The sequence below is a fragment of the Hyaena hyaena genome, unplaced genomic scaffold (assembly GCF_003009895.1).
Source record: "Hyaena hyaena isolate Hyena2069 unplaced genomic scaffold, ASM300989v1 scaffold_125, whole genome shotgun sequence".
NCBI classification, from domain to species: domain Eukaryota; kingdom Metazoa; phylum Chordata; class Mammalia; order Carnivora; family Hyaenidae; genus Hyaena; species Hyaena hyaena.
In genome coordinates, this window is record NW_024080757.1 from 2806718 (window position 1) to 2830865 (window position 24148).

The 24148-nt window shown below is 40.2% G+C and overlaps 1 protein-coding gene across 7 annotated transcripts in view; it reads right to left on the reverse strand.

The window, feature by feature from the left end:
• The window catches only part of CDKAL1 (CDK5 regulatory subunit associated protein 1 like 1), a 706117-nt gene that overhangs the window by 464931 nt on the left and 217038 nt on the right, over positions 1–24148 (reverse strand). For all 7 annotated transcript variants that reach the window (XM_039237460.1, XM_039237461.1, XM_039237462.1 and 4 more), the window contains one exon: positions 14891–15011. In XM_039237460.1, the coding sequence (XP_039093391.1) occupies positions 14891–15011 (121 nt within the window). The remainder of the gene's footprint in view (positions 1–14890; positions 15012–24148) is intronic.

Genomic DNA, 24148 nt, shown 5'->3' on the forward strand with positions numbered 1-24148 from the left:
CACTGTGGAGTATCACCAGGAAAATATCCTGTGTAGGAATCATAATCACTGTGCAATTCTCGATTAGGGCTTCCAAGAAAAAGGGAACTTAAAAACCAAATACAAAATAAGTCTTGAAACACCTATGTCAGGCTCTCTTCCATCATTCACCTCTGATAATCTACCACTAAAATTTAAAGGTAATGAACTCACATCATGCCACCAAGGAGTCGCTACTATGCATCGTTGAACACCACTGACCCTCGAAGTAGCAGCACCTGGAGCCCCACCCTCCTCCCCTCAAGGGCATCTGACGCAGGCAGACATCTTTTTTTTTTTTAAATCTGTTCAACGTGTCAACATCAGCACTGCTATTGACATAGCATCTTTATTTTTATTGCTTTGCTTCTTGCTTTGCTTCTTACTTTCCATAGAATTGAAAATTAAGGTAGGAAAAGAAACAAGTAAACCTAATAATAGAAACAAGAATGAGAAAGAGGTTAAGGTATAACATCAAAGGGTCTTTCTTAAGTTTCACTCTTTGGAAGAAAAATCACAGCACTGAGTTTAACAGAGTAAACAGAGAATAAACATGCAAAGGGCCATGGATTGCCTGAACTCGAGTGTGAGGGCAGTAAGTGACCACAGTGATTAAATTCTCAAAGGTAATCAATTACCAAAGAGGGTCCCACCAGCTCTCACATCCCACATACTGAACATAAAATTGGACAGGACCATTTTCAGCCACCACATATTATACAAGCCCTATTTTGTACAATCTCTATATTTGTGGTCATTTCTAGGTACACAACCCTAAGCCACACATGTATTAAAAAAAAAAAGAACTGATGATTATTATACTCCATGAAAACTACAACAGAATTATTTACCAGTTAACTAAACCTGACTGGGCCTCTCAGTGGCAGGGATGAAATAGGTGAGCCTCGTTTCTGTCATTGCACTCAGAGTATCTGACACATACAGATATCCTGAAAATATTTGTTGTCTAAATGAGTGAATGAGTACAATGAATATATGAACAAAGCAATGAATAAAGCAGACCACCAATCTTGATATCTTCCAGTCATAAGGTGCTACAGGTCCTAAATAAATAAATCCATCATTACGTACCATTGTCATAAATTTGTACAAGCACGTGGGCAGTCGGAGAACATCAGAGATGGGAAAGGAGTTGGGGGAGGAAGAGAACAGACTAAAAATCCCATTTTCAGACAGTTTATGTATTCCTCAAAACCGGTAATAGAACAATACATAAAACGTACTTTAGAAAGATTTTCCTAAACCCATATTACCTCTCACTATTAATAGCTATTTCAAGGAGAACCAAAAAAGAATCATAAAATATACAACTCACAAAGCTATGTACGTTGTTTGGAAACAGAAAGAAGGATTTTAAAAAAATGACCTTGCCTTAAACCCAGGTTCCTTGGTGAATTTACAGAAAGAGAGACATTCCTCAGAGACTACTTCATCAGATAAAGTAAATGAGGTTGTAACTACATGCACTATTGCCTTTTTAAAGAGCCAAACAAAACATTCTGCTTTGTCAGGGTTAGAAAAAATAAAATAACCAGGGCTACCATGCTGAGATGTAGCAAAAAAAGAATTTTTTCAAGTGGTTTCTGACATAACTATCAGATATGTACTGTTTCTGTGTTGAAAAAACTGACAAGCCTTTATCCACAATCATGTGTGTATCCAATTATCCTTAATTAAAGTTGTACTAGACAAGTTTTGGAGGCTTTTCCCCTTCCTGATAAGGGTTGGAAAATAAGTTTTCCTGAAGCAACAGGAAAACTAACAGATGGTAGCTCTTTGGACACAGCCAATCATTCACTCCCAACGTGCTCTTCCCGGGGCCACTCATTTTCATACACCCTAACTCAACTGCTGATAAAAATGGAAGAAAGAGAAGAGAAAGTGGGAGTGGGAGGAGGAATGGAAGAAAATGGGAGGGGAGGGGAGGGGAGCTGGGAAGGGAAGTTGGGAAGTTGGGAAGGGAAGTTGAGTAGGGAAGGGAAGAGAAGGAAATAGGGGACGGGACGGGAAAAAACAGGAGATCTGGTAGTCCTCTACTCTGAGCCTGAATGATTTAAGGGTCCCAAACAGTAAACATCAAAACAGGGAATTCAAATCTCATTCCAGTGGACAAACGGAATGAACCGGCGGAGGCACATGACAAGTGCAGGGCAGAGAAGCTAGCGTCTTCTGGTCTCCAGCTGGCATCCCCTTCTCTTTGTAAAACTCTAGGGCCTACGGTCGCACAGCAAATGATGAAATGATGAGGCCAAGGTCTGAACCTCAGCAATCTCCAGCCACCTCTTTCATCCCTCTTTTCCTAGACCCTCATGCGAACACCACCGCACTTACCAACCCACCGTTCCCTGTGCAAGGCACGGCCTGTGTGCATTTCCTATGTGAGACAACTCAACACCACACAGATGTTTTCCCACCTGCACAGATGGCCTTATGAACCCACCAACGAGGTAAATTCCAACACCCAACCTAAATACCCACTTTCTTTGGAAGCCCTCCCTAATCCATCCAAACGATCCATGGATAGGCCTCAATTAACCTTGTCTACACCCATACCGTCCTGCTTACAACACTGTAACTGCTGTGTGCTTGTTTTGGTCTCCTGGGGATTCTCAAGGGCAGACACCAACACCACATGAACACATCAGCCTATCCTCTGCACTTAACAGGTGTTCAACCACATATCTTGAGTAAATAAATGTCCAGATAGGGGATTCTTTGGTTTTCTTAATGAACAAGCATAAAAGACTTCTACACATGAAACCACACATGAAATTAAAAAAAATAAACTTTCTAAAACTGTGAAAACATCTATATTTATAATTAATGTACATCCTCTCACCACAGACTCTACGAACCTGAACAAGGTGTTGACCACTCTACTCAATCAGCTGCAACCAGGGCGCCTGGGTGGCTCAGCTGGTTAAGCGTCTGACTTTGGCTCAGGTCATGGTCTCACAGATCGTGAGTCTGAGCCCTGTGTCAGGCTCTGTGACAGCACATAGCCTGAAGCCTGCTTCAGATTCTGTGTCTCCCTCACTCTATCCCTCCTCTGCCTGTGCTCTCTCTCTTAAAAATGAACATATAAAAAAATTTTTTTAAAACCAACTGCAACCTAAGGGTCCCTTAATGCTGTGCCTAAATTTGAGTTTCTTTAGATTTTCAGTTTTTTATTCTCCCCTCCTCACGCTAAATAGTTTTAATCATAAAAGTGGTAAGCAAAATATACTTTTTAGTTAGGGCAATGGTATATGCTAGAATTTGAAATGATTTTTTTTAAACCAACTTCAAGGTTTATACAAAATAATGATTCCATAAGGAAGAATTTACAAAATTTATGATTAAATACCCATTCTAATACTGCCTAACATTTTTAACTGGGCCACTTGTTTAAAGGCATTTATTAACCAGCATTTAAAAGTTCTCCTTACTGATAATTACTCTGCAGGTATGAAACAAGAGTGCCATCCACTGTTCTTATGAATGATCTTTCCCAAATACAGTTTTATAATGCATTGAAAATAAGATTACTTTAAAATTTCATTTCTACAGTACTTAAGTGAAAAATAAAGTATCTGGGGATTTCAATGAAAATATCACAAAAGCTGCAAATTTGAGGACAGCTAGTTTTTGGACAAACATAAAAATGTAACAAGTTCAAAACTGCCATAAATGCTTCAATTTCACACATTTAATTGTTTGAGTAAGTTTCACTTCATTCATAGTCCAAATTATCATATTCTCATTTTCTACAAAACAATCAAAACAAGAGAGAAGTCAAAAGAATTATACTCCAGCCAGAAAAAAAAAAATTTCTGCATTTAAGTAGCACTGCTGTCACTAAAATACTAAAATATTTATGAAGTGAACACTGGGTGCAAGACACAAGCTACATGGGAAACTAAGATTTTTTTTTTTAACATGGGGTTTGAACTCACAACCCTGAGATCAAGACGTGAGCTGAGATCGAGTCAGATATTTAACAGACTGAGCCACCCAGGCACCCTAAGTTTTTTTAAAAGTCTGTCATTCACTTAACACTGAACAGTGAAGTAGGAGATTAATGAGCTGATGAATTAAACAAACTCTGAACCCTAAATTCTAGTACCAGAAACTATCTTGCATAATAGAACAAAGGAAGAAGACAAAGGAAGGGGAGAAGGAGTCATGGAAAATGTTAGAGCAACATCTAAATTCTAGGGAAAACACATATTAAAGTACCCACACCGAGTCAGGGGACACATGTAACAGGCAGCCTGTGTTCACATTAGAAAGAAATCAATTCTAAGAGGTCTCTAATTTACCTGACTCATGAAGCCAGAAAATAACTGTCTATGCTCCCAAACCCAAGTGCAGAGCTCTCTCCAACGTGCGATGGACCCCAGTGTCTTCTCTGGAATGAACTGGAGTCACATTCCAGGTTCATGATCAAGACAGAAGGTTCCTGGGGGGCCTGGGGGGCTTAGTCGGTTGGGCGTCCGACTTTCGCTTAGGTCATGATCTCGCGGTTCGTGGGTTCGAGCCCTGCGTCGGGCTCTGTGCTGACTGCCAGCTGAGAGCCTGGAGCCTGCTTCAGTCTGTGACTCCCTCTCTCTCTGACCCTCCCCTGCTCACGCTGTCTCTCTCTCTCTCTCCTAGAAAAAAAAAAGACAGAAGGTTCCTGACCTCCATAAGCTTATGGAAGAACAAAAATAACAACAGCTTTCTGCTCACTGTGGGAACATGCTAAAAGAACCGTTACAAGCTCTGGGTTCAAGTTTCGTGGAAACCATACATTAGGACTGGTTTGCTTGTGAAAGAACTGATCGTAGACAGCATAATATAAAATGTGCGAGTCATTTAAACTACAACTCTCAGAGTCTCTCTCTTCTAGTATTTAATCAGAAAGGCTACCTTCCAGAGATTACAGGAATGTTTTAGCTTTTTATCTTTGGACAACAGAAGAGGCTTTGCAACTTAGCATAATAAATGACAGAAATAAATCTGCATTTGTAAAAGTAGTGCTTAACTACCATAGTAAGCACGAGTGGTTAACTATTAGCATAAAAGACAGCAGAAACAGGATCTAATTAGTGAAATCAGTGGCACTCAAGATAAGTGGGCTGGCTAACTTATCCTCCACAATAGGGTGAAGAGTCTTGCAACACAGTGGCTGAGACCAGTGTTTCAACTATAGTGACAGACCAGGATTTTGATTTCCGACCTCTTGTAAACCATTAGTTTTATAAAATACAATGACAATGAATTACAAGACATTGCAGCAATGTTAAATGGCTTTAAAAGTTTCTAAAATAATTGCTCTCAATTTCTACATTTGTCACAGACCAGCCATCATTCATTGGTGACCCAGCCCTGGTCCCTGAACCAGTCTTCGCAGCTGTCGTCACATGACGCTTTGGAACATTAAGGGTACTGCTCTGCCTTGGTCCCTACTGGTCCCAGCACTGGACACTGGTAGCGGATTCTGGTCAACTGAAGCTGACCATACTGTCTCATCGGGCTCCAGCAACCCTCTCGTGCAAGGTGTGATTTAATCACCCAAAAGGAGAGAGAAATAGGACTTCACAAAGCTTACAAGAACAGCTGGACTGTGCCAGCTTGCTTAATAAGTTCTTATTATAGATTCCGGACCGGGACTTGCTTTCATTATAATCTGACAGCTGGGTTATAAGGAAATAAGTAATCCCTATTGGTAGCGACTACGGTCTCTCAAAAAGCCCCAAGAGTTAGTTGTATGTAACAAAACTGGCTGAGGCTGGTTCACAGCACCAGCACCCGATATATAAAAAGCCAATACGGACCCACAATTTTTAAATTAGAGAATGACTATATATAGTCTGCCAAATCCTTTCGGCGAAATGTTTATCTTGGGATTCTACCTCTTGGAGGAGAGAGGTACTGGGACCTTCTAACAGCTGTGTCTAAGAAGGACCCCAAAGCTGAAGGAGTTTCTCAAGAGAGCACATTCAGAAGGCCAGGATTTATATAATCATGACGTCTGGACAACAGTCTAGCATGGGCTAAAAAAAATAACAGCTTATTTCTTCACATGATGCTGAGAGATAAGACCTCAATAAATCATTACTGAATATACTCAAATATGCAGTCATTTCAAAGAGATTATAAGATTTCCCAAATTTTATCCTCCCACAATATTAAAAAGATTCACCCTAGTATGAGTGTGATACCACAGATACTCAAACTGCTAACGGAATCTCCTTGGAACCTTAATTAGAAGCTTTTTAGAGCACTTCTAATTAAATACCTCTAAAAATGTTTTTTTATGCAATGTAATTTTCTGAAAGCTGTAACTTAAGAGTAACTTAAGAAGATAATACCTGTAGCTTCGATTTACCACGCGTGTACTCACGATGGCGTGTACTCACGCTGGCAGTCGTCTTGTCTGATGTCCAAGGTCTGGAAACTTTTTAACTGTGTTGCTGCCACCGCATCTCACAGAGAGGCAGTTAAGAAAATGTCTGACTAACTCACAGCTCCAATTCAGAGGTCTAAGGAGTCCCTGCTGTGTACCCTTAGCCCCTAGAAAGATAGTCACGCTGCGGTCTAAAAGCATTCCCCAGAATATAGAGTAGAAAGAGATCCAAATCTTCCCCAGAGAGGAACTGCAATTAATTCTGTTTAGAGCTGCGTGTTTTGGATTAGCTGATTCAATGTTAGTTACCTGTTGACTTGGGAAATATTCACCTTTGTACATATCATAGTACCTAACACAATAGCTGGTTATGTGTGGTAAGCACATCACAGTTCCAGTTTCAGACGTACTATGAGTGTATCTAGTTAATACTGTTTCATGTTTTAATCATTTGAACCAGAAAGATAACAAGCTGTTATTAACTGTGATTATATTTCTCTAAAAGTAACTTCACTTACATAAAATAAATTATCAATGCTTCATTCACTCATTAAACACTGAGAGGACACCTGTGAATACAGCACTGGGATAGACATGATAAATTCTGGACGTTACAGAAAGAAAGTAAAAACATCCAAGTTAGCTTTTTTCACAAATATATGATGTTACAGGTGGAAAAAAGTAACAGATACTTTAAAAAATGATAATAAATTCAAGTACATAATCTCAGAGAAAATTAGATTTCCCCCTTAAAGGTTCCCATATACCATCATTTTACGTCTGACAGATGGCAAGTAATAAGAAAAATGAGATAAATCTTAAAAGAGAAAGTATCAGTAAAATATTACACGGTCAGACAGTATTTTCTCAGATGTGTTTAGCCCAGGGGAGGATTATCCCTTCAAACTAGGGATAATCATCTGATGGTACTACCTAAAAAATGATACAACTTCTATCTGAACGGCTACGCAGTGTCCAACTCTTGGCTTTGGAAGAACACAATTGCCAAGAAATTGTCAAAACTGATGACTATAAGTGACAAGGAAGGCAAAAATAAGGCACAGATTTTCTTAGTGACCCAATTCCATCTCTACACTACCTTGGTTCTATCTCCATGCTTAGTACTTGGAAAAAATAAGGCAATCACACAAATGAGGTCCCCCAACAATAACAGAACCTTCCAACCTCAGCTCACTTCTTTGTTTATACACATGTAGACTCTGTATTACATGGACTACAGCACTGGATTGATCCTTTTGTTAAATCTACATAAATATCCTCATACACCCACATACAACTACATAAATATCCACATATATCCACATATTGTTATTTCAGAACTATGACCCCATTCCACCAATTTAAAGAAAATCTTCAAATCTGTATCTTTACCTGAGACATTGGCTTATTTCTGGCTGGAGATTTAATTAGAATCTAACATGAGATGTAACTTGCAGTTTGTAGAAAATACACAGTGTAGGCTAACAACTGGACACCAGCAGCAATGAGAGAAAGGGAGGGACAAAGGGCACTCATGAGTCCTGGGGACACGGCTGGAATTCCAATCAAGAACTGGTTCTGTCCCAAGTCAGGCCCATCACAGGATTGTGGTACAGTAACTAACACATACTGGGGCAAAACACTGACACATACCCTCTATTTCGCTTGCTACCTGAAAGAACTGAAACACTTTGTGTACGTGAACTCGGTCAAGATCCTGGGGCGCCTAGGTGGCTCAGTCGGTTAAGTGTCCAACTCGATTTCGGCTCAGGTCATGATTGACATGGTTCGGGAGTTCAAGCTCCACATCAGGCTCTGAGCTGACAGTGCGGAGACTACTTGGGATTCTCTGTCTTCCTCCCCCTCACTCTTCTCCTCCCCACTGGTTCCCTGTCTCTCCCTCAAAAATAAGTAAGTAAACAAGAAATAAATAAATCGGTCAAGGTCTTTAAGAAAAAGAACTAAGTTCTACACTCAGGCTTACTCACATCCTTCACTGCTATATCCAGGGAGGCACAGAAGTGTCCTTCCTCCTTGCCAAGCTTACCTTCCCATCTGCATACACAATCCTGCTGAAACAGCTTCACCTGCCAATGTATTTCTCCTCCTTACCCCTCTGCCTCTAAACAGGATCAGACAGAAGAATCCTTCTATTCTCTAGAGAACACCTCTCTTCCTTCATAGTTAAATGGCTCAAAAGAGTAATTTTCCTGGAGCAAAACTTAACTAATTCTGAACCTGATTTTTATTTTTCCCACTCTCCTAAAACAGCTCCCCTGTTCCAACATTATTTCTCCAGAAGGGGTCCGAAACGACAGATGATATGACACTCCATGTTCATAATCCTTCGCCTCTGCCTACTTCTAGTTCACAGAGGCCTCCTCCCATTTCCTATATGCAGGCACTGACCACTCACCTTCAGTGGCCTCACTCACTCACGCCTCTCCAACTAAAGCTGCTTTGGGGGCTTTGTGTTTCCATCGCCAACCACATTTGGCAATGTCCAAATTGACATTTACAAACAACTCTGATGAAGTATGCCAAAGCCCAACTTCTTTTCTTTTTTTAGGTTTAATTATTTTGAGATAAAGAGAGAATGGAAGGAGGAGAGAGAGAGAGAGACAGAGAGACAGAGAGAGAGAGAGAGAGACCCAAGCAGGTTCTGCACTGTAAGAGTGGAACCCAACGTGGGGCTTGAACTCATAAACCATGAGATCATGACCTGAGCTGAAATCAAGAGTCGGACACTTAACTGACTGGGCCACCCAGGAACCCCAACTAAAGCCCATCATCTTAACCATGACACATTTCTGCTCTCCTTGCTTTTCATTCCTCAAACTACCACTCAGGGCCTCACCCCCTGCTGGCTGGGCTGCTGTAAGGTCGTCTCCCTGGACCGGTCTTCCAACACCAACCCACACTACCAGCTGGTGCCAGAATCATCTTCCTGATGCCTGGCTATGATTCTCTCTCACCTCTACTCTAGACTTCAGTGGCTCTCCTTTTCCTTTAGCAGCCGAATTAAGTATACTTTCTCAACCTGGGGCAACTCAAGTCTTCACACAGATGATGATTTATCCCACTTTTCCTTACATGCCCTGGAAACACCACACGGCCTGGAGAAAACTATCTTCTTCACCAACAACTCACCTGGTCCACCCAGATGCCTTCGTTCATTTTTTTCTCTCTCTACAATTTTCTCATCATATCTGTCCTAGTCCCTGGAGCTTTGCATGCCGAATCGGAATTAAAGTTGCAGCTGATGTTAAGGTTGCTAATCAGCTGATACTAAATTATCCAGATGGCTCCAGTGTAATCACTAAGAGTGGGGCAGAGAGTGAGTGGGGTGGGAGGAGATGGGACTAGGGGAAAAAGACAGAAAAGAAATGCCATGTTGCAGGCTCTGAAGAGGAAGAAAGGGCCCACAGGCAACGAATGTGGGTGGTCTTTAGATGATGCACAAAAGAAGTAAGTGGATTCCCCACGGGAACCTACAGAACAAGGTCCGGCCAACAGCTTGATTTTAGCATAGCAAAGACCTGTGTTAGACTTCTGACTTCCAGAACTGTAAAATAATACATGTGTGAGTTTGAAGCAACCCAGTTCGTAGTAATTTGAAACGGAATACACTTCCATACATATTATCAAACTCTAACTGTCTGTCTTTCAGGGTCCATTTCAAAAGTCTCTATAATGCAAAGATTACTCTGCTCCCAAAAGATCCCTCTCTCCCAACCACACCGAATAGGATGCCTTGCTCCTGTGAACCCACAAAAGTATCTGATGGAGTTAATAGCTAAGTCTGTGTCTTAGCCACTTACCAGCTACCTGACAGGTAAAAGGCCCTTAACCTCTCTGCACTTTAGTTTAAAAAAAAAAAAATCTTATAAGGCTGCTTTAAGGATTAAATATAGGAAATAATATACATTTCATAGAATTGTGCCTGGCATACATGAAGCACTCAATATGCACTAGCAATCACCCTTAACTTCATTTTCACCTGTTTTTCAGAGTCACATCCACAGAGCTAATGTTATCTCCATACTAGACAGACATGTCCCGTTCATGTTTCCCACAGGGGGTCTCTACTGCATGACAGACCGTCTAGACATGAGAGCTTTGAAGACAAGCAACAGCTAAGCTGAAGAAGCTCAGCTCAGAAAACAAGGAGAGCACCGGAAACTGCACATTGAATCAAGTGGATATATATACTGAATATAGCAAATGTAAATAAAAATGAGTAAGTGAACACTGGAAAGAGAGTCTAGGAGAAAAGATAAAATGTTATTTAAGACATAAAAGGCATTCTTGGCATGCCTGGGTGACTCACTCGGTGGACCGTCCGACTCTTGATTCCAGCTCAGGTCATGATCTCATAATCTGTGAGTTCAAGCCCCGCATCAGGTTCTGCACTGACACCATGGAGCCTACTTGGGATTCTCTGTCCCCTCCCCTCCTCTCTCTCTCCCCCTCCCCCATTCACACTGTCTCTCTCCCTCTCTCTCTCAAAATAAATAAATTTTTAAAAATTTAAAAAAATAAATTAAAAGGCATTCTCAAATTAGTAATCTCTCAGCTCATCCAGACTCTGGCAAGACCTGAAAATTTTAACTTCTTCATTGGTTAAGGAATTAATATACTCCTTATACTTCTATAGAAATGTAACAAAGCATAACAATTCTGTAGACTCTAATTAGTAACCTCAACAATTTACTAACATACAATAAAATGTGCTGCAAATTTGAGCCTCTTCCCAAATGAAAAACTTGACATAAATTTTTGTCCTCATTTAATTTGAAAACAATAAAACTCTGTCAAGATTTTGATGGGAAGGATCATTTTCTCTTGTCAGAAATAATTATGGGTAAAATGCTTTTAAAACATTTAAATGTAATGGGGCACCTGGGTGGCTCAGTCAGTTAAGCGTCCAACTTGGGCTCAAGTCATGATCTCACGGTTCTTGCGTTCAAGCCCCACATCAGGCTCTGTGCCGACAGCCTGGAGCCTGGAGCCTGCTTCAGGTTCTATGTCTCCCTCTTTCTTTGCCCCTCCCCTGTTCATGCTCTGACTCTCTCTCTCTTAAAAATATACATTAAAAAATAAAAATAAATAAAACATTTAAATCTATGTTTAAAAATAAAAAGGCAAGGAGCTCCACCATAGGTCAGAAATGAAATCCAAGCTAAGATGTGAAGAGTGAGGCTGTGACAAATGCCCACAGGATGCTCTCACCAGAAGAACAGATGAAAAGGCCACACCTGATTCGGGAAAGTGATTAGTAGTCAGGGAAGGTTAGAAACCGTTCTCTCAATTAGAGACAGGACAGACTGATTTCTCTTAATATGCAAAGCATACTTGCTAATTTACTTACTAAGGGTGAGTTTATGCAGTAATAGGGGAGACAGGGGATGACACAGTGACAGCTAATATCCGGGGAGCTTTAAGAAGTTTATAGTAGAGCCTCATGTTAAGAAACACTAAATTCAAAAGAAGGGAAACTCCAAATATATGAAAAACTTTAACTTAATGCTACTTAAAATGGATACCTAGGGGCGCCTGGGTGGCTCAGTCCGTTGAGCATCCAACTTTGGCTAAGGTCTTGATCTCATGGTTCATGGGTTCAAGCCTCACGTTGGGCTCTGTGCTGACAGCTCAGAGCCTGGAACATGCTTCAGATTCTCTCTCCTCTCTCTCTCAATCTCTCTTCTCTCTCTCTCTCTCTTTCAAAAATAAAAACATTAAAAAAATTTAAAAATTTAAAAAAATAAAATGGTCACCTAAAGCAAATGTCTAAAATTTTCTGATGGCAATGAATACTAGTGATGCACTTAAAATAAAAGCTGTAGTCACAAATATTTATTGAGCACTCACTTTGTACCAGACACTGAACACACAGTTAAGAACACAATGATAACTGAAATACTTTCAAAGCCCAGGAAGCTTACAATTTACTGGGAAATAAAAACGATCCAGTGTGAAAGTGCCATATCCATGGTACAAGGGAACATGGTAAACGCACCATGTTAATTAAGAGCGATGTATCAGCCTGGTCATGGAAAGAGGAGTAAGAAGCCACCTCCCCCCTGCCCCAAGAAAAGCACGTAACCATGTAGGGAAGGATTACCAACAAGATGAACTGGGAAAAGAGAAGTCCTGCCTGGCACACGTGACAGCATGCACAGAGGCCCGCAGTCAAGACAGAGGAGGACCGGGAGTTCGGGCATGTTGAGTAGTTGAGAGTGACTCCACACGGGAGGGTGAAGCCGGGGGTGATAAAGCATCTTTGAAAACAAACGATTACAAGCAACATGCAATAGGTCATCAAGAGCTGCAAAGTCACCCTGAAGAGGCCAAATGGATCTAAATACAACAGCATTTGAAAGACCCTAAAATGTTAACACACTTAAAGAAATGTGTCTTGGCAAAAAGGTGTTGTTCTATCCTATACTGAAAAAAGAGAGATATTCTCAGGAACACTTGACTTTGCCCTTCTTAAAGGCATTGTTCAGGAGAAAGCATGCTTAGCCAAACTCCAAGTATTACTGTCCAACTGGCAAGGCCATCTGTACTGTGAGGAGAATTTAGCATAAACCCATTAAACTTTCAAATTATAAAAATCAATGATTCATTCATTCAGTAAGTAAATATTTATTAAATCCCTGCTGTGTATAGTTTTCTGTACACTAGGGCTACAGTGGTAGAGAAGAGTCGAAATTCCCCGCCATCTTGGAGCTCATTATACACCAATGAGGGGAGACAATTAAAATATAAATGAACTCGTATATGCTTCAATAGTGAGAAGTGTTACAGAAGAAAATAAGGCAAATATGGAGGACAAGGAAAGTAGGAATATGGGAGTTTTATGTAGGAAATCAGGAATAAAAAGGAAAACCTGCAATACCTCAAGGAAGGAGAAGAATAATTGAGACAGAGGGAGTAGGAAACAGCCTTATGCTTATAATTTGGCTCAGGCTCAAAAAAGAGAATAGATTAGATACTCTAGTCAATGTGATAACTGCATTTCTCACTGTCACATTCTGATTTAATCATTTGATGAGCTTGATGAGTGCATGTTTCTGAATCTACAACCCCAAAGGCCACGTGTTGTTCCAGGGCAAACTCACCAAGTGAAATGAAAGTGACCCTATGGGGCCTTTAGGGAGAAACCAAATGACTTCTTCAACTTTCCCTGATCTTTGGCAGTGGTGGGAAGGGTTAACCAGAAGGTGATAAAACTAGAGAAAAGATGACCAATGACAACATTAGCTGTTAACTGTGGGGAGGAAGAGAAGGCAACTGCTTAGAGAGAGGTAGAAAGTGCTGGAGAAGCAAGAGACAAGTTGGCCTTCTCTCCACAGGAAACAGCATGAAGGAAGGAACGGACAGAGGAAAACCATTCTAGAAAGGAGGGAAGGAAGCTGAAATCAAAGAGGAGGACAGCTTGCGTCTGTGAGAGGCAGTTTTATGAATGAAAAAGGGACTTGGCCTTATAATACATTCAAACCACACTAACGCTGACTACAAATTCAGTAAATCCAAATAAAACCAAGTACGAATGGGCACGCCACGAGTTATAGTAAGGGAGAAGAACTTCAGACAAAGAGGTGGAAATTAAGAGTGCTTAATATTCAGTTACCATGCTTATTTTCACTTTAAAGCTCAAAAGGGCAACATTTTCAAACATGTATTTCAGAGAGTTAATAATCAAACCATGATTAGTATCTTGGGCGTTTTTTACTTATAACCCTACTGAAAATAAACCGTCAAAGATGACTGGGTATGTTAACCATTCCGACAACAAAACACTCTTTAAAAAAAATTTTTTTTAATGTTTATTTATTTTTGAGAGAGAGAGACAAAACACAAGCGGGAGGGGCAGAGAGAGAAGGAGACACAGAATCCAAAGCAGGCTCCAGGCTCTGATCTGTCAGCACAGATTCTCCCCTTCAGAGTCTCCAATTACTGTTTTCCAGGTTTACTTTGTCCTTTGCCGATTGTATAGATAGTATTTTTATAACTTTTAACATCCTATAAGACCCACCCATTACAAGTAAACAACCCAATGAGCTATGCCGACAGCACAGAGCCCACAGCGATGCCGGAACCCAGGAACCATGAGATCCTGACCTGAGTGGAAGTCGGACACTTAACCGACTGAGCTACCCAGGTGCCCCCAAAACACTCTTCTTAAAAATATTTTAACCCAGGGGTATGACTGGAAAACAAAACCCATTGTCTATTACCAAAAAGAAGTCAGAATAATATTAATCAAAAACCTAAACCCTTCCTGCGAATATAATTTGTACTCAGGGAACATTTTCTAGAGGGAATTATATTCATTTGGTTTAGAGCTTTTTGATTTTTCCTTCCCATAAAAACATTCAATTGTTTTACTCTGTCCCATGTCCAGGGCAAAAAGAAACCTGAATTCATGGATGGAATATACTGAATATTTTATGAGTAAGCTTGAGAGACACTTACCCAGTATTGATGGAAATAATTTCTATTAGCGGATTCTTCCTGATCTTTGGCAAATCCAATGGCGCTCCCCCCAACCACCTTCCATTATTCTTTTTCTGACCCAGTAGTCTCACCGAGTGACCTTCAAATAAAGCATATAAATACACATTAGCACGAGTCACAGAACTTCACTCTCATTCACTGCTCTCAATAAATGGTCTTCCTCTATGAAACAAACAATAAAACAGGAGAAGATATAATCATTGTCCTAAGAAATAATGCCAAAGGGAAAAACAGCTGTGTGCGTGTCCTGCACTCAAAAGGGCTCTACTTATAGTATCTGCACCTTTCTCCTGCACAGATGACAGAACTGGGAATACCCCCAGCATGGCACAGGGCAAGGTACCTGTGCTCTCAAGTATAAACCACATGCGGGTGGGGGAGCTCACAGGGGCAGTGTGCCTGCCAGCCAACTGCACCACTGGCGAATTTTAAAAAGTGCAAAAGCAGATTATCCCCTGGGAGCAAATAGTAAATCCAAGAAAAAAGAACTAAAAAGCTGAGATACAATGACACTTTAGGGTTTGGTTTTTTAAAAACAAACACAAGTTTTTAAATTTGCTTTTTAATATCACAAAAGAAAATCAGGCTATTTATAGGAGTCATAAAAATTTGTCTAATATTGAAAGTTTGAATTGCAGTTGTAGAAAATATGGAAGAATGGTACAAAGAATTCCCACCCCCTTCAGATTCTCCAATTAGTTTTCCATGTTTACTTTGTCCTTTGTGTATTACACACATAGGATTTTTTATAACTTTTAATAACTTTAACATCCTATAGGATTCACCCATTAATAGTATACAACTCAACGACTTTTAAATAAACATGCGCAGTTGTGCAATCTTCACAAAAAACCCTGTTTTAGAACATTTCCATCACCCTCAAAATTGTCTCAAGCTTATTTGTACTCCACTCTTGCTTCCATTCCAAAATATATCCCTTTTTGTTCATCTGTTTGCCAGCTGGTGGATGTTTGGACTGTTTCCAATTAATACCTATTAGAAAATGCTTCTAGGAACATTCACGTACAAGTCTTTATGTGGATATATGTTTTCATTTCTCTGCAACTCCTAGTAATGGAATTGCCAGGTCATGTGGACAATTTATATCTAACTTTATAAGAAACCACTGTTTTCCAAAGTGGGGTACCATTTTATATCCTACCGGGTAAGTATGAGGGTTTGGGTTTCCTTCCATTGTCGCCAAGACCTCACATTGTAAGTTTTTTGACAACAGCCACTCTAGGGGGAAGTAGCTTATTACTGTGGTTCAAATGAATTTATGTATTTCCATAATGACTAATGACGTTGAGCACCTTTTCATGTGTTTATTAGCCAAGTGTATATCTTCTTTGGTAAAATGTTGTGATGGTTAATTTTTATGTGTCAACTTGACTGGGCCACAGAATGCCCAGACGTTTAGCCAAACAATATTTTGGGTTTTCACAATGGTCTTTCTGGGTAAGACAGGCATCTGAATCAGTAGACTGAGTAAAGCAGATTAACACTGGTGAGCCATATCCAATCAATCAAAGGCCTGAAAGAACAAAAAAGCTAAGAAGGAACAGCTATTGGCTAACTGTTGAACTGGGTCCTTGTTCTTTTCCAGCCTTGGAATTCTGGCTGAAGCACAGGCTCTTCTGGGGTCTTGTTTCTGCCCAACTGCAGACTGATACTTACACCATCAGCTCTGAGTCTCAGACCTTTGGACTTGGACATGAACCACACATCAGCTCTCTTAGGCAGCTTGCCGACTACGTATCTTGGGAATTCTCAATCTTCGCCATGTCTCCATAATGATATGAGCCAATTCTTTATAATACACTTCTTTTGAACACATACATGTACACATGCGCACACACAAAGACACACACACCCTATTGGCTGTTTTTTTGGAGAACCCTCACTAATATGTCTACTCCAGAAGTTTGCCAATATTTTAACTGGAATAACTACCTTATTATTGTGTTATAAGATTTCTTTAGTCTGCTGACAAAGCCTTTTTCAGATGTGATTTTTAAATATTTTACTCAGTCTGCAGCATACTGTTTCACTTTTGCGATAGGATCTTTTAAAAAGTTAAGTGTTTTCGAGACACCTAGGAGGCTCAGTTGGTTAAGCATCCAACATCCACTCAGGTCATGATCTCACAGTTCGTGGGTTCGAGCCCCACATCAGGCTCTGTGCTGACAGCTCACAGCCTGGAGCCTGTTTCAGATTCTGTGTCTCCGTCTCTCTCTGTCCCACCCCTGCTGACACTCTGTCTCTCTCACTCAAAAATAAACAAACATTAAAAATAAAAGAAAAAAATGGTTTTCAATTTAATGAAGAGCACTTTATCAATTTCTTTTTCTCATAGCTCATGTTCTTACCATTCTATCGAGGAACCTTGGTCTAGCCTAAGAGCACAGGGAGATAGTTCTCTCATATTTTCCTCTCGAAGTCCTACTGTTCTAGCTCTTATCTTTAAGTCTAGGATCCACTTTACCACTTTTTGTGTATAAGGGTCTCAGTTCATTTTTTCATATGGATTCAAATGTCCACCTTCCTTCTTTGTGCTATTGCTATCACACATATTAACATACAGCTGCATAAACCTCAAAATACAGGGCTATAACTAATGTTTTATATAACTGTATACTTTTAAAAAGAGGAAAAATACAGATTTACAAAGGATTTTTTATCCACCATATTTACCCATTTCTAGCACTCATTTCCTCCTGAGAAAAGTATCAAACTTAGCATTTGATACTACATCCTTTCTGTCTGAAACTTTATTAATTTCTTATAAAGGAAACCTGCTAGCAACAGAGTCTTTGCTTACTTGGGCAAGTATTTTGCTTAATTTGTGAAAGATACCTTTGTTGGATATAAAATTATTACTTGATAGCTTTTGTCTTTGAGCAGTGAATACAGCTGATCCTTGAACAAAGTAGACTTGAACAACATCAAGCCCATACAGTTGAAAACCCATGCATAGCTTTTGACTCCCCCAAAAACCTAACTATCAATGGCTTACCCTGTTTACTGGAAGCTTTGCTGATAACATACACAGGTGATTAACAAATGTTTATATGCTATATGTATTGTATACTTCTTACAATAAAGCAAGCTTAAGAAAATGTTAAGAAAAGCATGAGGAAAATATATTTACAGTACCGTATTGTAAAAAAATCCATGTCAAAGTGGACCACACAGTTCAAAACCATGTCGATCAAGGGTCAACTGTGTAGCCTTCCACTACCTGTGACCTCTGTTGCTTCTGAGAAGTCAGCATCAATCTTAATGTTGTTCCCTTCCATATAATGTGTCACTTCTTCCTCACCACATTTTCTCTTTTGCAACAATTTGCCTATGATGTATCTAAGTATGGATCTTTATGACTTTCCCACATACAATTCATGCAGCTTTTGGCTCCATAAAGGAATTGTTTTATCAAGTTTGGGAAGTTTTCATGTAATACTTTTTTTTTTTAATTGGGAGGGAGTATTTTTTCTATCTCTTCTTCTGTGGCTCCAAGACATGTTGGTGTGCTACAGGCTATCTCATAGGTCTTTCAGTCCCCAGTGATTTTTCTTGTTATTCAGAGTGGACCATTTCTACTGATCTATCCTCAAATTTGCTAATGTTTCTTCTTTTGCCATCTCAAACCTGCAAATGAGCCTCTGGAATGAACATTTCATTTCGGTTACTGTACTTTTCAACTACAGATTTTCCATTGGTTCTTTTTTATAATTTCTTTTTGTGATTCTACATTCAATTCAATGTCATCATCCTTTCCTTAAGGCTTTTTTTTTTTTCACATTTTTATTTATTTTTGGGAGCAAGAGAGAGCGAGTATAAGTGGGAGAGAGGCAGAGAGACAGGGAGACACAGAATCCAAAGCAGGCTCCAGGCTCTGAGCTGTCAGCACAGAGCCCAATGCGGGGCTCAAACCAGCAAACCGTGAGATCATGACCCGAGCTGAAGCCAGATGCTCAACCAACAGAGCCACCCAGGTGCTCCTCCTTAAAGGCTTTTAACATGGTTTCACTTAGGACTTTGCCAAATCCAACATTTCTGGTCACAAAAAGGCAATCTATACTTTTTCTTTCCTGGATATGGTTATACTTAGTTTCTTTACATGTATCATAATACTTTGTTGAGTATAGAACATTTTAGATAATATACTGTAGCAATTCTCAATTCAGGTTTCCCTCCACCAGGAATAAGGTGGGTTTTTGTTTTTGTTTTTTTGTTTTTTTTTTTCATTTTTTTTTAAGCTTACTTGGACTAAATCTGTGAAGTCTATCTCTTCTACAATGAAGGGTTACTGATGTCCCTTCTTAGCTCTCCATCACCCTCCCACCACCAAGCCTGACTTCCTTGGGGTCAACTCTGTATCTGCAAAGCCTTTTATTAAAGAAAGACTGGTTACACATTTGTTCAAATGCTATTAACCAATAAGATTTCTATCTGCTGATGGAACTGTATGTGAGCCAGTGAGGTTACTCAAAGTCAAGGACATTTTCAAGTCCGCACCCCCGCTTTTCTTCCTGTGCTTTCTAGGGTTCTCTGCCACCTTCTGAGGACGGGCGTGCAGGCGCCAGCAGGGGGATGCGTGCAGGGGGTGGGCCTCACTCCTGTCTCTGCAGTGCGTGTGCCCAACCTCAGGTCAACTCCATCCATGGAGACTCGGCCAGCCTCCCATCACTTCCCCAAGTCCCTGTTAAAGCCCTGGCTCGTCCACCTGTCCAGTCCCGCCACCAAACAGTCCCACAGTTTAGGGCAGGGGCAGCCACACACGCTCCCTGTCCCTTGCCATCAAAATCTCCACTTGAACTCCTGGTTCTTCAAACCCACCAGGCTGTCCTGGAAGCAGCAGCAAAGCCCTGGTTTTCAGAGTCCGCTCTGCCTTGAACAACCCTGGCCACAGAGCTGAGGAGGGGAAATGGGAGCAGCCCCAGGCACAGACGCCGTGGACTCACACTGTTCTGGCCCAAAGTTCAGCTGTTTTCATGAATAAACACTTCTCATTTGCTGAATACTTTTAGTAAATCTCCAGAGGGCTAGGGGTCTGTTTTTGACTGTCCAGCTTCACTGCTGCTTGTGAGGAGATCTGTTGATCTCCCCGTGCAATCAGACCACAAGCAAATCAAAGCCAACTTTTTCAAAGCAATCATTTAAAATCACCTCAAATACATAATGAGTCCAGGGGTAAGATTCAAAGGCAATTATATACATGTTCCATCAGCCTTCGTTTCAGAAAAATACATTGCTTCAACGACTCTTGTACAGACAGCTTTTCATGACCAGAAGTAATAAAACCATCAGTCACAGCCTTTCTGCACTAATCACTTTAATAAGAAACATTAAGTCCTCCATTCATTCTGAAAATTCTTGCTGGGCTGTAGAAACACAGCTAGAGTCAAGCAAGCATTTGGCATGCCAGATTTCACAGATTTTCAAGATAAGTTCAAGTCTTCAATCAAAAGTCCAGTTAATGAAGAGGCGAGCAAGACTGGCGTGCTAACCTAATAGTTCTCTGAGAGATGCCAGAAGTTCAATAATGACTATGCAAAGGCATGCTATCTTCATACTTGCATGAGACAAATTTCATTACATCCTGCTGAGATTTCAGTAATATGCAGCCTGCACTAATAATATTTGATAAATTATTCATCTTCACTATCTACATGCAAATAAAGGAACATATCTCTGCTTGATGATATAATGAGTTATTTTCCAATCCAATGATTCATTAAAGAGTGAGAACTAACAATAGCCTGGCTTTTTTTTTTAATTGAAAAACATAGTACACTGAAGACAAAGTTGGAAATAATATAAAAGTCCCTCATTATACGCAGCCAAAGATGAAAAGGAGAAAATTTAACCACAGAACAATTTTTTTTTTAAATGGACTGGAGGAATAAAACTTTTACTTGCTATAAACCAGCTCTTTTAAGAATCCTCTTGCAAACAGAGCTGCTGTTTCACATTAATTCCTTGAATCTACAGACCACAGAATAAAAACATATACTGCAAATCATTACCTGTTCTGTGTATGGTTATCAATACTGTAACCATTTTAAAATAAAGTGACATTTGAAAGGCTAAAGGATAAACTGGAGGTGATGTCTTTGGGAAGGAGAGGTGAAAAGACAAGGAGTCTGGACAGGGAAACAGGCTCAGGGAATAAAAATGTGAAAAGAAGGAAAATTTTGGAAAACCTGCACTGGAAATGAACATGCTGTACTTACAAAGGGACCATGAAGCAGGGAGCCCAGTTACACACTCACACACACTGCTTTGTTTGATCCCTTGTGGCCCCTGATGCCTCACACTGCAAGGGGGAAAGCAGGGCCCCTCACATGAGTACTGGTGTATTTTGGGACTGCTGTGAAGTGCAGCATCCTCTGTGGCTGGACGACAGAGAGAGGTAGGAGGAAATCAGGACAACAGAGCCCGAAAGGAAAATGGAGCATGAGAGTATCAGTTTTGACATCATTTCAATCACACGTATTAAGAAATTACAAGAGGAATTAACAGGAACGGACAGGAAGAATGATCCTCAGTGTGACCAGATCTATTGATAACCACAGGAGCCCACCGAGGGGTCAGTGATAGTGATGTGAAGTGATTAAAACAGAGATAAGCAATTTTAATATGAGGATAAGAACAAAAACCAAATTGCCTTAGTATGTAGAACAGGACACACTCAAACTCACAATTTCTGAGATATTTTACCTTTTCCACTCTAGGAATAAATTTACGTTTCATCTCCTATAAATAACGGTCGAACGTGTCTCAGTGGGTTTATTCACCATCTTTAATAAACATCTCCCTAGGTTGTTACAAATGTCACATAAAATTCAGCCCTGTTAAAACAAAATTTAATTTTAAGCCTGAGGCTTTCAGCAGTTATTTTTAAATCAGCTATAAAACCTTGATTCTGTGCTGGTTTTTACATTGATCGAATCCACTAAACCATTTAATTAGCTAAAATTACACATTAGGAAATTTTGAACGAAAAGCTCATTTTTAAATGTAATCCACTACTACGTGCATATTTCGAATATCTATGTGGGAGAAAAACAGGCATGTACAACAACTGCTCTATTAATTCAATCAATAATCAGTGCTGTTTACAGATCTTCAAGAGCAAAATAAGCTCTTCCTGATCCCACACTGCCAAATGTTGAAAATGTTATTAAAATCAAGGGAAAACATCCACCCATGTATACAAAAAAGACGGTCTGTCAACATGTCAGAAAGGCAATTATAATGATCACTCACAAATAGAAAAGAATCAGCCTCTGGAATATAAGCATATATATTAACAGAGTGGCAGAAAACAGGATTGCCTACAAAATACGTATTTATTAATTAAATTATGTTTCTACTCACAAACCAAACTTCCCTCCTTTGGTTCTCACAGATCAAGTAGGCGGTACAAAGTAGCTTCGGAATCTCAGGCCACATCACAGAAGCACCCGTGATCTGGCAACACGGACTCTGACGGTGTATCTGCCCCTCTTTAATGCCTCCTGTTCTTCTAAAGGCTCCACAGTCGGCCAGACTTCCCTTCCATACTTTATTCATCCCACCTAATTTCAAAGGCCATCATTTCCTTCATATGTGACCACTCACCTTCCACCACCACCAGAGAGGTCTCGTGCCAAGTTTCCATCACATCTCACAGATTGCTCTCACTTCACACAAATCCGGTCCTGTTAGCTACACCCTAACCAGACCTGTCTGAACCCTAAGCTCTGGGTCAGGCCGCTGGAAAACGTCCTGGTGAAGCAACCCACCAAAACGCAAGGGGCAGAGGGTAGGAGAAGACTGGCAGAAAATTCCAGCAAAAAGAAAAGAGAATAAATGTACTACAGGCACCAATTCTCACCTGAGGAGACGTAGTCACATCAGTTTGAATGTTATTTAAGGATAATACAAAGGAACGCTCAATTTCATCTGTGCTTCTACAAAACGTTTGGAGTTCTTCCCTGACATTTCCTACACAGGCACTTTTAACTGCTTAATCATGAAGAAAAACAAAAATGTGGCCGAAAATGTGACTCTGCTCAATTCAATGTCATTCCTTACATGCAGGTACCCCTCAAGCAAGAAAGAACTCTCAGACAGTGACACTCAGGTGTGACCTTCCCTTGAAATAATTTCATTTTAAAAGAAGAAAGCTAAGTACAACAAGGAAGTTGGATTAAGTGAAAGGAGCAGCTTTGTCACACATCAAAGCTGGAAAACTTTACATGAAGGGCCAAACAGGCTCAAACACCTAAAATCATTCCAATTCAGGCACAAATTTTAGCTTTTGAGATTTCGAACAAGTAAGAAAATTTTAAATGTTAACTAGAACAATGACAACTAGAAAAAGATATTAAAAATAAGGGAAGGATAGTAAGACTCAACAGTCCTAAGAGGCAGAATTCGAAGTGTGAATCAGAGTGGAGGCAGAAGGGCCTATGGAGGTGCGTAGTCAGGTAGTCAGCAGCCTGTGTTCTAGGGCTGAACTGGGCGTAAGGAAGCCCACACCCTCCCTGACGGGCACTTCAGTCGGGAGAGGAAGTTAAGATAAGGTCATAATACAAAGTATAAATCCCTAGAAGTCTGAGGTTTATTTAACCCACAACTCTCGTTGCACAAAAAGGGTACCTACACTGTAATTATAATGACGTAAAAGTTACGTACGATCCATAACTGGGGAAGACAGGAAGATGAAAGACTTCACCGCAATGGAATATTTTCCCAGAACTGCTAGCACAGCTAATAAGGACAATTAGTTTAAGGTCATCATATTAAACAAAAGACACACATAACAAATAATCTGCATAAGCAAAAGGCCTTCTTACCCTAATGCAGACACCTTCTGGGGGCAAATTACTATAAGCTCTTAATTTTATGCTTTAATTAAATCTTTTACAAGCAGGTGTACTTTTTTTTTTTTTTTTTTTATTTTTTTTACAAATAGTTTATTGTCAAATTAGTTTCCACATAACACTCAGTGCTCATCCCCAAAGTGCCCTCCTCCATGCCCATCCCCCCCTCCCCCCCACATCCCTCAGTCCTCAGTTTTTGTCAGCATTCAAGAGTCTCTCATGGTTTGCCTCTCTCCCTTTCCCCCACCATTTCCGCCCTTCTTCTCCCCCTTGGTCCTCCGTCAAGTTCCTCCTAATCCTCCTATACGTGCAAACATATGGTATTTGTCCTTCTCTGCCTGAC